Genomic DNA, 16,040 nt, shown 5'->3' with positions numbered 1-16,040 from the left:
ACCACTGCGACATCCAACTATCAAACTGGTTTTCTGAAGGAGTCTGTGTTTCAGCAGAAAGTTAATTTATGCAGACTCATCTTAACAAGTTGACCACACTACTTATCTAGGGTAATCTATCAGTCACACTTACACCTTCAATGACTCACCACAACTGTGATTTAAATGTGATTGCATTCCACTTTTTGACCAAATCGCTTTGATGGATGCCACAAGCAGTGGTGAAATTACTGGTTCAGATCACCTGCAATCTGTCAGGGTCATGTGTTTTGAGTTCTAGTTTTTGTTAAATACATTAATGTGATAGGATTAAAACAAATCGTAAGATTTTGCCCCTCCTACCAGGCTCTCGAGGAAGGTTGAAAATAAAGGTATCCAACTAGACATCCCCGTTTCTTGATTCTTGAATTTATGAAATCCAACCAGATTGCCCCGTTTCTTAAATCTTGAATTTATGAAAAGTTTTAATCTGTCAAGTATGTCTGATTCTAGCTTAACTTTTAAACAAAGGGGAGATAAGCAAGAACTCAGAAGGTAAATACAGCTAAATATTTTTTGCAAAAACCTAGGGGACGAGTACCTAATAAAAAAACACATTTAGATGTGGATTCTATAGATGGTCATATTGAATTTCTATAAATAGATATTTTATTCAAAGATAAAAAGTAGTCAATAGTTCTACTTACCTGTAGAGAACAAGCATGTGACTCAACCCTGATAAATATATATCAGATAGGCTATCTGTTGTAGAATCAAAAACAAAATTCCACAACGAATACTTGACTGAGATATACTACGTGATAGGACTAGGGAAAGCATTTAAATGATGCAAAGTTTTTATATATCTTATACACTTAAATGATACAGGGCTTTCTTTCGATAAGATAGCATGAATATGCAGGGTAACTGATTCTCCGTATCTGAATGATGCAGAGTCACAGCAGACTGAGTCAATGATACAAACCTTGTCAGACCTGATATTCATCAAATACGTGTGAACACATACTTATTTAATTGACTCAACACAACATTTGTCATGGTTGGTCAATCTTAATTATTTGTGTCTGTATAATTTATAAAACATGGCTGCAAACGTAGTAAAAATATAAATATATATATATAATGTCCACGATGGTACAATGATAGTGTATAAATTTACAAAGTTACCCTTTATGATATAATATCCTGTATTCCAGAAAAGATTTCTGTGTTATCAATCATAGCATGCCCTTCTATGAAATTAGCAACAACACATATTTTCTGAAAAATATGAAATTAAATCAATGAAGACAAAGCATTGCTTTCTGAATTCTGAAATTCAAACTAGTACAAGAAAAAAAATTATTAAAATAAATCCCGATATCTATTGGTATACCTTGAATTATGTTACAGGCCTATGAATATGTTTATATTAGAACAATATAGATAAATATCTATTTGCTAATTAACAATATACCTGAACAGGTATATTGGACATATATTAGCAGTATGGACTGTCTCATCCATACAACTGTGAATTATTTTATCTGTAGATTAAAGTACACATTACACTGTATGGGACCTTAATCTATAGAATACATTTTGGTATAGGTATATACATATCAACCTTAACTATAAGTCTGTATATTTCATGACTTGCGACTCCATATACAGGTCAGAACAATTACCAACTTTTTATTCTCACCATTTAGGACACTACCTAATTCTGGCTGTATATATATATAATTGCATAAATTACTTAAAACTTTACTGTCAAACATGCAGATTTGAAAATGAAAGTATACTCCACTAGGTTACCAGTATGTTCTGTGACAAATGTCCTGTCTTACTGGAGAGATATATGACAAGTATTACCAAGTGTTCTTGTTCTTTATGTAATTATATGCAAAACCTGTTTCAGTAAATTTATAATCGTAAGTTATAGTGTCATATATAATACAATGTATACATGTAAATGTGTAAAATCACCAATTTCTTTTCTTTGAAGATACATATTTTAAAATTCTAATTTTCAGCAAATGAAGTTCACCTCCAGAGCTAGGTGTATCGTGACACGCAGCAATGGTGTCCACCATGAAGATATTACAATAAAGATTTTATTCTCAATACAGAAATACATTTGTTTTTTTTAAAGTTAGTGCCATAACAAAGATAAATTGTCTGAACTAATGTATCATCATTGTGGTCAATTTCAGCCGTTGGTCTCTCAACATATTGTCTAAATGTGGCCTAGATGTGATAAATAGTTTCTAGCCTATCACACTGGACAGGACACAATGCAACATCAAACATATATATTACATGTACATTTGCAATTTTCACAGGGATCTAGCTTTAAATCAACCATTAGAAGATTGAAATTTGCATTTTTGGCAAGTAAAACATATTAACATCAATGAAATTCCACACAGATATAGCATTATTGGAGCAGTTTAGTAATAGCATCACATGTGCTGTACTATTTTCTGTACAGCCAGCTGGGACTAGGGGATTTTGTTCATCAACAAACAAGGATCTTACAGTTTATAGCCAGGAAGGATATGGAGATTCTATACAAACAAGGCCCTGTGTGTACAGCTAGGCAGAGTGTGGAGATTCTATACAAACAAGGCCCTGTGTGTACAGCTAGGCAGAGTGTGGAGATTCTATACAAACAAGGCCCTGTGTGTACAGCTAGGCAGAGTGTGGAGATTCTATACAAACAAGGCCCTGTGTGTACAGCTAGGCAGAGTGTGGAGATTCTATACAAACAAGGCCCTGTGTGTACAGCTAGGCAGAGTGTGGAGATTCTATACAAACAAGGCCCTGTGTGTACAGCTAGGCAGAGTGTGGAGATTCTATACAAACAAGGCCCTGTGTGTACAGCTAGGCAGAGTGTGGAGATTCTATACACACAAGGCCCTGTGTGTACAGCTAGGCAGAGTGTGGAGATTCTATACAAACAAGGCCCTGTGTGTACAGCTAGGCAGAGTGTGGAGATTCTATACAAACAAGGCCCTGTGTGTACAGCTAGGCAGAGTGTGGAGATTCTATACAAACAAGGTCCTGTGTGTACAGCTAGGCAGAGTGTGGAGATTCTATACACACAAGGCCCTGTGTGTACAGCTAGGTAGGTTGTAGAGATTCTGTACACACAAGGCCCTGTGTGTACAGCCAGGCAGAGTGTGGAGATTCTATACAAACAAGGCCCTGTGTGTACAGCTAGGCAGAGTGTGGAGATTCTATACAAACAAGGTCCTGTGTGTACAGCTAGGCAGAGTGTGGAGATTCTATACACACAAGGCCCTGTGTGTACAGCTAGGCAGAGTGTGGAGATTCTATACAAACAAGGTCCTGTGTGTACAGCTAGGCAGAGTGTGGAGATTCTATACAAACAAGGTCCTGTGTGTACAGCTAGGCAGAGTGTGGAGATTCTATACAAACAAGGCCCTGTGTGTACAGCTAGGCAGAGTGTGGAGATTCTATACAAACAAGGCCCTGTGTGTAAAGCTAGGTAGGTTGTAGAGATTCTGTACACACAAGGCCCTTTGTGTACAGCTAGGCAGAGTGTGGAGATTCTATACAAACAAGGCCCTGTGTGTACAGCTAGGCAGAGTGTGGAGATTCTATACAAACAAGGCCCTGTGTGTAAAGCTAGGTAGGTTGTAGAGATTCTGTACACACAAGGCCCTTTGTGTACAGCCAGGCAGAGTGTGGAGATTCTATACAAACAAGGTCCTGTGTGTACAGCTAGGCAGAGTGTGGAGATTCTATACACACAAGGCCCTGTGTGTACAGCTAGGTAGGTTGTAGAGATTCTGTACACACAAGGCCCTGTGTATACAGCCAGGCAGAGTGTGGAGATTCTGTACAAACAAGGCCCTGTGTATACAGCCAGACAGGTTGTTGAGATATTATACAAACAGGGTCCTGTGTGTACAGTTAGGCAGAGTGTGGAGATTCGGTACACACAAGGCCCTGTGTGTATTGCCAGGCAGAGTGTGGAGATTCTGTACAAACAATGCCCTGTGTGTATTGCCAGGTAGGGTATGAAGATTCTGTACTGACAAGACCTTGTGAGCATAGGCAGGTTGGGCACTGTAGATTCTGTACAGACAAGGCCCTGTGGACTTTCTCCAGTGCTGGTCTGTTAGGAAGGTGAACAATAGGTAAACAGCTGGTGTAGGATAATCTGTTCAGATAATCTGTGTGATGTAACAGCCAGTGTTGACTTTCCCAGCTATAAACCCATCAACTTAGTGGTATTTATACAAACACAAATCCCTGATTAATATATCAGCTGCATCAATAGACAGGTCAGAATAAGCATTCTGGGATTTACATTTGTCAGCTACACATTGGAGAAGTGAGGTATCTACAACACTTAAATGTTAATCCTAGAAATGACAGGTTTATATAGACGTTAAACATCCCTGTAGTCCATAATAACCTCTAACATAACATATAGTTAATTTAAGCCCTGATCCATGTCAGGGTTGGTAGGGGTACCAGCAACAGGTAGACAAAAATATTAACACACATATCAAGCATATCAGATAGAATGATAGCACTTTAATTACAGGAAATGTCTATACAAGAAACAGAACTGGATTTGAACCTCTACCTCAAAGACCGGTGACACAAGTTTGTCTTTAATTCTACCTGTTACTACATCAGTGTGATGTAACTGGTCACCTGAAATGTAGGAGTGACCACCATCAGTGTGATGTAACTGGTCACTGGTCACTTGTTATGTAAGAGTGACCAACATCGGTGTGATGTAACTGGTCACTTGTTATGTAAGAGTGACCAACATCGGTGTGATGTAACTGGTCACTTGTTATGTAAGAGTGACCAACATCGGTGTGATGCAACTGGTCACTTGTTATGTAAGAGTGACCAACATCGGTGTGATGCAACTGGTCACTTGTTATGTAAGAGTGACCAACATTGGTGTGATGTAACTAGTCATTTGTAATGTAAGAGTGACCACCATCAGTGTGATGTAACTGGTCACTTGTTAAGTAAGAGTGACCACAACGTCATCCTGACAAATATATACATATATCTTCAGATGAGAAACAGACGATGGGAGAAGACAAAATGGCCAGAGAGAACCAGGATGCAGACTTTTACATGTATCTGTATATTTGTAACTGTAGTAGCTGTTGCCTATCAATATTGAAGCTAGACAATGATCCTTTAAAATATAATGGTACCAAGTGTAGATCGGTTGGCCCGTTGTAGAAACTAAGTATGAGAAGGCTGGCGCCCAGCTGTCACTACCAAGTGCAAAAGAGGTACACTATGTACCAACCAATAACAAGGAATGTGAGAGGCATGGTCTGTAATGTAAGTTGGGCATAGTCAGATCTCCTCCCTACTAGCTATACAACAGTTTTATATCTGATCATATAAACTAGCAAGGTGCCTATAGTAAGGGAGGTGAGAGAGGCTAGACCCAGCAATAGCTGGACCTTTACTGATGTGGGCTAATTTTAGTGATAGGAGATGAGACCAGCTGTCTGGTCTCTGTAAGGATACAGGATGGGTGTAACCCTCATAGTTCTGTGGTTACAGAATCCTTGCTCTAGTAGGAAATGGTCCAGCTAGGGGGTTAAACAGCTTCAGCAAGTCTAGCAGGGGGTCAAATGCTTCAGTCTGTCCAGCAGGGGGTAACATGCTTTAGTCTGTCCAGCAGAGAGTTTGTCCAGCAGGGGGTAACATGCTTCAGTCTGTCCAGTAGAGAGTTTGTCCCACAGGGGGTAACATGCTTCAGTCTGTCCAGCTGGGCATTTGTCCAGCAGGGGGTAACATGCTTTAGTCTGTCCAGCGGGGAGTTTGTCCAGCAGGGGGTGAAATGTTCTAGTTTGTCCAACAGGGAGTTTGTCTAACAGGAGGTAAAATGCTCTAGTCTGTATGACCATTAGTTCAGCAGGGAGTTTGGTAATTACTACAGCAGGTAGTCCAGCAGGTAATAAGTCAAGCTGGAGGTCCAACCCTCTAGTCTACAGAACAGTACATATGATTGTATGACCACTTTATCAATTATTCCAGACACAAAAATCTGTTATTTGTCACCATTTCACTATCCAGTCAATCATGTCACATTCTGGTAAACCAAGATGGAGTCTGTTCAAGCATGTCACACTCGAATCCACCATGTGATAGCCCACAGCATCATGTCACATTCCAGTCTGCCATGTCAAAGAGTCCAGTTCACCACGTCAAATATTCCAGTCCGCCACGTCAAAGAGTCCAGTCCGCCATGTCAAAGAGTCTAGTCAACCATGTCACATAATGGTCCATCGAGTCTAGACTCAGGTCCACCATCTGAAGATCAAGTCCACCATATGAGACTCCTGTCCATCATGTCACACTGAAGCTCAACATTTCAGACTAAGATTCATCATGTAAAGTTCACTATGTCTAATTTCAGTCCATCATGTCACACTCAAGTTCACCATACCACATTCCAGTCCATTATATTTAAACACTCAAGTTCACCATGTCAGATTCTGGTCCATAATACCATGCTCAAGTTCACCATGTCAGATTCAGGTCCATAATACCACGCTCAAGTTCACCGTGTCAGATTCAGGTCCATAATAACACGCTCACGTTCACCATGTCAGATTCTGGTCCATTGATCACACTCAAGTTCACCATGTCAGATTCTGGTCCATAATACCACGCTCAAGTTCACCATGTCAGATTCAGGTCCATAATACCACGCTCACGTTCACCATGTCAGATTCAGGTCCATAATACCACGCTCACGTTCACCATGTCAGATTCAGGTCCATAATACCACGCTCAAGTTCACCATGTCAGATTCAGGTCCATAATACCACGCTCACGTTCACCATGTCAGATTCTGGTCCATTGATCACACTCAAGTTCACCATGTCAGATTCAGGTCCATAATACCACGCTCACGTTCACCATGTCAGATTCTGGTCCATTGATCACACTCAAGTTCACCATGTCCTTTGGTTATACATTTTGAAATTTGAATATTGAAATACAAGGCATTTCTTAATACCATCATTCATTATAACACAGTGGAAATTCTTAATAAATAACTTCATTGATTTTCACTCATCTATCAGTATTTCAAGTAAACAACACAATCTCAAATAATGACCTATATAGATTTATCCTAACATAGAAACATAGCTTCTGTTATTTCGCTGAAACACATCAAGACTAAATAAAGTGATTCTATCTGAGAGGTTTATCATTGCTTGAATCAATGTATTTACATATGGTAATACACACTACTGACTGTCCCTGTTGAGGCCATATACATTTGTATTTTATGAGTTATACACTTAGTTATTCTACCACCAGATCTGATCAATATGCCGGTTCATCAACAAATGACCTCAACCCTCTGAACCCTGGCCAGGTGGCAATGGAGAACCCTGACTCATTCTTACAACAATACTTTTATTACCACAGTATGAATACATTTATACCGAAAAAAAAGAGAAATATATCACATTTCAATTCAACATAGATCGTTCGCCGATTTCATTTCATGATTGTATATTCCGTAATGAATATCGATAAGTTAATGCATCTTTCCTGATTGTACACACACCAGTCGGACAGATACCAAATAATCTCCCTCCAAAATTATCCTTTCGTGTTGCCGACTGCAACATCAGCAAGCTCCCAGCATCCGCAAATATTCCAAACTCGCAACACGTTCCGCCATCTTGAATCCCCTAATTAACATGCGTGTATTGTCTTTACTTGATAGTAAACAAGAGTGATTTGTTGTAGATAAATATGGAGTCTACACCTGGGGGTAAAGAAGTGCTAGTTTAACTGAGATCGTATGTAATAGTGGTTATGTGACAATCCACTGCAGTACACAGGACTCCCGTAATCTGGAAACATGCGACCATTTACCATTATTGACAGTAGAGCCTGTTACTTCACTTACCCATTTTGCAGCTACTCCTGTAATGTCCAAGACTGATTCGGTAAAATCACATGTCCCACTAGAATTTTTATCCACGAGGCATGCTTAGACCATCAACACTACAAACTATTATACTCGCATCTCCGTCAGGAAGTGCCCCTATGTCAATACGGTATTGGACCAGTCCACTCCCGCGCACCTTGCAGGGAGATCAGGGTGTCGATAACTGTATTGGTAAAATTTGGTTCTTGCACCCTGCAGGTGTGGATGGGCCCTTTGGTGATACATATGTATAAGTCCCTGATAGGTATAAATCACTCCTTAACTTTATAATTACCATTATATCATGATATCGTTTCATTCAGAGGCACTGCCGAGTATGTACATCATGTGTCAATCAATTTTCCCCCGCCCCTTTCCCTGTTAGTTAGCGGTAGTGTCGCACACCTGTTACGTTAGACAGGCGGAGAGCACGATGTTTTCCATACTGCTAACTGGAGCGTGTGGTATTGTTTTACTGATTATAACTGGATATTTGGTCAAGTGCAGGTAAGCCAATCATCATATTCCTTCCATAATTCATATTTTCAGAATGACTGATAAACACAAACATAACCGTTAACCTTTACTTTGTTCAAATTAATTTATATTTTGTTTACATTTATATTAAATGTGTCTTGGGTTTACAAATCTTACTGAAGTAGACAGTTATTAGCTAGTAATTAATTAGATAAACGCATAATTCCATCATTGCTAATTGAATGTTATCTATGGTGTGCTAGTTTTTTCCTTCACTAATTAGCACGCAAACACACTCGTGTTTATAACACTAGATATGATATTTACATCATCACAAAAGTCAATGTTTTAACACTTCTTTGTTCATCTCCTTTCAATACAGAAAATTTGGATCTGAAACTAATAAGTCAGTAAACCAACAACGTCTGTGTTGATATTCTGTTTTTATCGGCTCCCACGGTGCTGTATGGGGAAAGGGCTAACATTTTTAAGTGATATCCTAAACAGTTTTCATCTCATTTATCTGTTATCAGAAATATGGATGTTACGTTATTAAACTTCCACCAAGCTGAACATGCACTTACTGGGTTGGACTGTTTAAGATTTCGCGATTGGTTTGCTGATACGTAGACGAGTAGAAAAATTACCACATTTTCTGTAATAATTACCCTTCTACTACAACACTAGAGAGAGACTCTTTCACTATCATCTATATTTGGCCTACGGTTTGCCTGCAGACAATCTTATTATGACGTGGAAAAGATCATCTAACATATGTTTATTTAAAAAATCACACAAATGATTCTCATTATCTGTTACCTTACATTTGATAGTAATCAGCCAGAGTAGTATTTCTCAGATAAATTTGTCGGTATGACATTCACGCATACAGAATCCTGTCGGTGAGTGCGCGTCACAACACAATAACTTCTCAACTTCAACATTTAATCAATTGAAATCAAGCATTGTTCCCGAGTGTGCGCTGAGGTTTTCAGTTTTATAATACTGATCGTTCAGTGTGTTAGATACGGTAGAGTGACGTTTACATTGGAAGGTCATTGACAGGTCACTGAAAGGTCAGTCTGCTCTCACCTTTTTCGTTGCAGATGTGGAACGTAAGTGTCCTGTTAAAACGTCCGAAGCGACCCCTCATTTACCAATTATCTGACATTTCATTTGGGTTTTTTTTCGTATAATGTCACTTAATTTTAATCGCACCCTCCGCCATCGGGAAGTCTATATATCTGTTCGTCTGCTATAGTAAATTTATTCTGCCACATGGGTAAGATATAAAAATGAACATGACTAGCCACTTTTTGTATTTATCTACTGTCGAACATGACACTCGTCCGTTGTCTTATTGTCTGCTTAACGGTCGCCCGGTGTCTAATTCTTGTATCGCTCGTCGGAGTTTATACTTTCCACCTTTGAAAGTCTCGGCACCGATTTTCTGGAAATCAAGACACATATCGTTATAATTGCAGGCATTATCTTTTAAAACAAATGTAAGTTATGTAGATTTCCTCTCAGGGGCCACACGAACTTGCCACATGCGGTGAACGTGTTCATTCAAATCTTCATCTTTAAGCGTAAAAAATCAATGGTGCATTATATACCCTCGGAACTGTCATTCCGCCTGGAGAAAGGAAAGATGTCTAATTAGTGGGTATGTCGAGATGTTACACGTGGTTTCGGGGTTTGTAATGGAATGACAGTTTTAGTGAAAATCGGGTATTTATAGAAAAAAGCAACTCTACGATATCAAAATGAGTATTTATCTTGCTCGTTATCAAATATGTTATTCTCTTTATTGCCTCTACAAATGAAGATTTATAAACAGAATGACACATTTAGCGTACAGTCAACATGTTAACACAAATAGTTTTAATAAACAATGTTATACACATGCAAATTATATTAAAATACAGAAAGAAACATTACATTTTCTCTGTCTATAGCTTGTTCCACCTTTCTTCACGTCTCTGTGCAGTCTCGTCTTGGTCGACGGGCTCATGTCTACCGTTGATGTCACCCCGTTCGCGTTCTACTCGACTGGTAAACCTATCTGTGTTCTATTTAACTCTATATAAACGTTCATAAAGAATTAAAGAACTCGTCTTTTCGCATCCAGAACAAACAATTTTAAAAACGGAAGGCGATATGACAAAGGAACGAAGTAGCGTTCCGAAGTATTTCACACTGTCAACCGTTACAAAAAAGAAAATAATGATTAAAGTGCTATGGTCGATAATCTTTCGCTTGAACGGATGTCTCTCGTCCATTTTATTTCGTCCTGTTGTTGTGAAAAGATGCGTCAATAAGCGTGGCGAAATCCAGATGAAAATCGAAAGAGCAAGGTGAAATATGTCATCCACTATATCTCTCTATAATCTACCGTTCCTTTAGGTCATTAATTGTGCAATTAGTTCCGTTGCCATGACTACTTTGCGGTTAATTTTAGAATGTGTTGGGAATGTGTTGGTAATGTATGACGTTGAAAGGAGGGATCTTTAATTTGTCGTTTCGTTCTCTAGTATTGCCGTTATCTGCAAATTTATCACACCAGTGTAGGCAGTATCTGTCGAGGTATAACTATCACACCAGTGTAGGCAGTATCTGTCGAGGTATAACTATCACACCAGTGTAGGCAGTATCTGTCGAGGTGTACCTATCACACCAGTAGGCAGTATCTGTCGATGTGTAGCTATCACACCAGTGTAATCAGTATTTGTCGAGGTGTAACTATCACACCAGTGTAAGCAGTATCTGTCGGTGTGTAACTATCACACCAGTGTAAGCAGTATCCGTCGAGGTGTAACTATCACACCAGTGTAGGCAGTATCTGTCGAGGTATAACTATCACACCAGTGTAGGCAGTATCTGTCGAGGTGTACCTATCACACCAGTAGGCAGTATCTGTCGATGTGTAGCTATCACACCAGTGTAATCAGTATTTGTCGAGGTGTAACTATCACACCAGTGTAAGCAGTATCTGTCGGTGTGTAACTATCACATCAGTGTAAGCAGTATCCGTCGAGGTGTAACTATCACACCAGTGTAAGCAGTATCTGTCGAGGTGTCACTATCAAACCAGTAGGCAGTATCTGTCGAGGTGTAACTATCACACCAGTGTAAGCAGTATCTGTCGAGGTGTAACTATCACACCAGTGTAAGCAGTATCTGTCGAGGTGTAACTATCACACCAGTGTAAGCAGTATCTGTCGAGGTGTAACTATCACACCAGTGTAAGCAGTATCTGTCGAGGTGTACCTATCACACCAGTAGGCAGTATCTGTCGGTGTGTAACTATCACACCAGTAAGCAGTATTTGTCGAGGTGTAACTATCACACCAGTGTAATCAGTATCTGTCGAGGTGTAACTATCACACCAGTGTAATCGGTATCTGTCGAGGTGTAACTATCACACCAGTGTCATCAGTATCACACCAGTGTAATCAGTATCTGTCGAGGTGTAACTATCACACCAGTGTAAGCAGTATCTGTCGAGGTGTAACTATCACACCAGTGTAATCAGTATCTGTCGAGGTGTAACTATCACACCAGTAGGCAATAACTGTCGAGGTGTAACTATCACACCAGTGTAATCAGTATCTGTCGAGGTGTAACTATCACACCAGTGTAAGCAGTATCTGTCGAGGTGTAACTATCACACCAGTGTAATCAGTATCTGTCGAGGTGTAACTATCACACCAGTGTCATCAGTATCTGTCGAGGTGTAACTATCACACCAGTGTAAGCAATACTGTCGAGGTGTAACTATCACACCAGTGTAATCAGTATCTGTCGAGGTGTAACTATCACACCAGTAGGCAATAACTGTCGAGGTGTAACTATCACACCAGTAGGCAGTATCTGTCGAGGTGTAACTATCACACCAGTGTAATCAGTATCTGTCGAGGTATAACTATCACACCAGTGTAATCAGTATCTGTCGAGGTGTAACTATCACATTATTCAGAGTAATTATTCATATGGCGTTTTGATGTTATTTTCAGCAATAGCACACACACAGAAATAGGTAAACGTTCAAAATGAAAAAAGAAAACAAATATATATATCGTTCATTTGAAATCGAGTTTCTAAAAACATTAAAGTATGTAATGAATATTTACCCATGAAGCTGTTGAACGCCGCACTTTTCATCTAATCACGCCAAAAGCATGCGTCAACGGAGAGGACACCAATAGTCTGTAAATATTTTACATTGAAATGTCTTCTACGGTTGGAAAGTGATTTAATAAGAGACATGAAATGTCTTGAAATGTCGCCTCCGTACCGCTTGGCATTATACTTCAATACAGTTTAACACGGTAGGTAGTACTGTATCAAATCATGTTATGATGGTGGGACTTTGCTGTTGACGATTATCTAAGTAAAACACGACCAGAACAGGATAACACAACATCTGAAATATTTAGTTATTGACCAACAGTTCTGACAACCACTTACGTCATTGCAGAACCGCATCTGGCCAGCAAATCACGACATGATGATAGTGACAAATCACATATAGACGTCACACAATCATTATGGTTCTATAACGACAGACACTATTTTTATTTAAGCACATGAGAATGACGTCGTCTTTGTTTATAATTGGATATTTTGACCATAAAAACCAAGAATAACGAAGACAAATTTTAACGAATGATCTGTTTAGGCCTCGAACACACGATCTATGACACCACATCACATAACCGTCTGGTATGTTTAAACAAGTTTGATCCACGTTTGTCTTGTCGAATCGAATGAGAGAGCAAAAGAGAAAAAAAACTACTAATCCACAATCATAGAAGTATTCAAGATGTTGTTTTTGGTTGGGATTGAGTGTAGACTCTATAGGTTTAAATTCTGTCATCATATCAGACAAAAGTGTGAATAAACATTGTTATCATCAGGGACGTAACATGGTTACCATCAGGGACGTATTATATAGGTAAACATTGTTACCATCAGGGACATATTATATAGGTAACATTGTTATCATCAGGGACGTATTATATAGGTAACATTGTTATCATCAGGGACGTATTATATAGGTAACATTATTACCATCAGGGACATATTATATAGGTAGCATTGTTATCATCAGGGACATATTATATAGGTAACATTGTTATCATCAGGGACATATTATATAGGTAACATTGTTACCATCAGTTACCATCAGGGACATATTATATAGGTAACATTGTTATCATCGGACGTATTATATAGGTAACATTGTTATCATCAGGGACGTATTATATAGGTAACATTGTTATCATCAGGGACGTATTATATAGGTAACATTGTTATCATCAGGGACGTATTATATAGGTAACATTGTTATCATCAGGGACGTATTATATAGGTAACATTGTTATCATCAGGGACGTATTATATAGGTAACATTGTTATCATCAGGGACGTATTATATAGGTAACATTGTTATCATCAGGGACGTATTATATAGGTAACATTGTTATCATCAGGGACGTATTATATAGGTAACCATTGTTATCATCAGGGACATATTATATAGGTAACATTGTTACCATCAGGGACATATTATATAGGTAACATTGTTACCATCAGGGACATATTATATAGGTAACATTGTTACCATCAGGGACATATTATATAGGTAACATTGTTATCATCAGGGACGTATTATATAGGTAACATTGTTATCATCAGGGACGTATTATATAGGTAACATTGTTATCATCAGGGACGTATTATATAGGTAACATTGTTATCATCAGGGACGTATTATATAGGTAACATTGTTATCATCAGGGACGTATTATATAGGTAACATTGACGTATTATATAGGTAACATTGTTATCATCAGGGACATATTATATAGGTAACATTGTTATCATCAGGGACGTATTATATACGTAAATATTGTTACCATCAGGGACGTATTATATAGGTAACATTGTTATCATCAGGGACGTATTATATAGGTAACATTGTTATCATCAGGGACGTATTATATAGGTAACATTGTTATCATCAGGGACGTATTATATAGGTAACATTGTTATCATCAGGGACGTATTTGTTATATAGGTAATAACATAGGTAACATTGTTACCATCAGGGACGTATTATATACGTAAATATTGTTATCATCAGGGACATATTATATAGGTAACATTGTTATCATCAGGGACGTATTATATAGGTAACATTGTTATCATCAGGGACGTATTATATAGGTAACATTGTTATCATCAGGGACGTATTATATAGGTAACATTGTTATCATCAGGGACGTATTATATACGTAAATATTGTTATCATCAGGGACATATTATATAGGTAACATTGTTACCATCAGGGACATATTATATAGGTAACATTGTTATTATCAGGGACGTATTATATAGGTAACATTGTTATCATCAGGGACGTATTATATAGGTAACATTGTTATCATCAGGGACGTATTATATAGGTAACATTGTTATCATCAGGATAGTATAATATAGGTAAATATTGTTATCATCAGGGACATATTACATAGGTAAACATTGTTATCATCTGGTAATTGTTATATAAGTAAATATTATCATCTGGGACCTGTTATATAGGTTTTAGGGACATATACATATATTTATTATGAAAATTCTCTTAAGGTCGGTGCCTAGTGTGTCACATTTAATTAGTTTATCATATTTACGGAAGTGTGCCGTATCTAATTACTTACTGAACCGTGAATATCAGCTATGCGACAACTTCCCGGCCCTTCTTGACCTTGATAAATGGTCATTGGCCTGACTGAAATATGTGACCTCTGTTTTTCACTGGACACCCTCGAGCTGACCACAGACTTGTCCCGGTTTCACCAGACTGACCTTGCTACCCTGCCCTCCCCCGCAGTCTGGAGCGGAATGCACTCACCCAAGTGATAGATCCAGCACACAGGGTCCCGTGAAGCAGACAAACATGTAGTAACACATGGACCGTGTGGTGATATCTGACTTCAGTAACAGAAGCATTTGGTGACTAAGGCTGATGTAAAATCACTGAATCATATCAGAACGACTTCTCTACAAGATATCATTTATGTTCTAGTCTTTCATTCAACCAACTTACTGAGGCTATTTTGCAGTTGTAGAAACGAATATTTGTTTGTAAATAACAATTTCAGCGCCGGCTTTTTACCTTCAGTTCTATATCGAGAGTAAATCTACTTTTTTGATATAACGTTAAAGACAACGAAACTATAGGGACCGCGACAGTTTTGACGGTGGCGTGTTTGGTGAAGTTGGATGGTTGTGGTTATTGGGCAAGAAGACACTTGACCCGAACTGTAGTAGACGGCACGCGACGGGTCTTTCGTATTTGTTCAGAGAAATAGCCAACAGGTTTTACAAAGAGAACCCGTCTCAAAAAACCCTAGCAAAGTAAGCATGCAGCAGGTACTCGCTGACAACATCTCTGTGTTTCAGATGTAGTACTGATAATGCCTCAATTGACGGCCTGTTACGATCAGGTTAACAAACTTACTGATGAAAACCTTGTAGACATAATAGATATGATAGTATTTGTATTACCGAATTGAATTGAATTAAACATATTTTATTGCAAAAA

General features: G+C 38.5%; 1 protein-coding gene across 2 annotated transcripts in view; it reads right to left on the bottom strand.

Moving 5' to 3' along the window:
* Positions 1–8,040, bottom strand: part of LOC132556508 (actin-binding LIM protein 1-like) — a 90,437-nt gene extending 82,397 nt beyond the window's left edge. For both annotated transcript variants that reach the window (XM_060220917.1, XM_060220918.1), the window contains exon 1: positions 7,934–8,040. In XM_060220917.1, the coding sequence (XP_060076900.1) occupies positions 7,934–7,937 (4 nt within the window). In that variant the 5' untranslated portion in view covers positions 7,938–8,040. The remainder of the gene's footprint in view (positions 1–7,933) is intronic.
* Between the last annotated feature and the right edge of the window lie 8,000 nt (positions 8,041–16,040).

The sequence above is a fragment of the Ylistrum balloti genome, unplaced genomic scaffold (assembly GCF_031769215.1).
Source record: "Ylistrum balloti isolate Yb309-2 unplaced genomic scaffold, AGI_CSIRO_Ybal_v1 Utg370574, whole genome shotgun sequence".
NCBI lineage: Eukaryota > Metazoa > Mollusca > Bivalvia > Pectinida > Pectinidae > Ylistrum > Ylistrum balloti.
The sequence above is the reverse complement of the archived record's forward strand: the minus strand, read 5'-3'. Positions and strand labels throughout refer to the sequence as shown.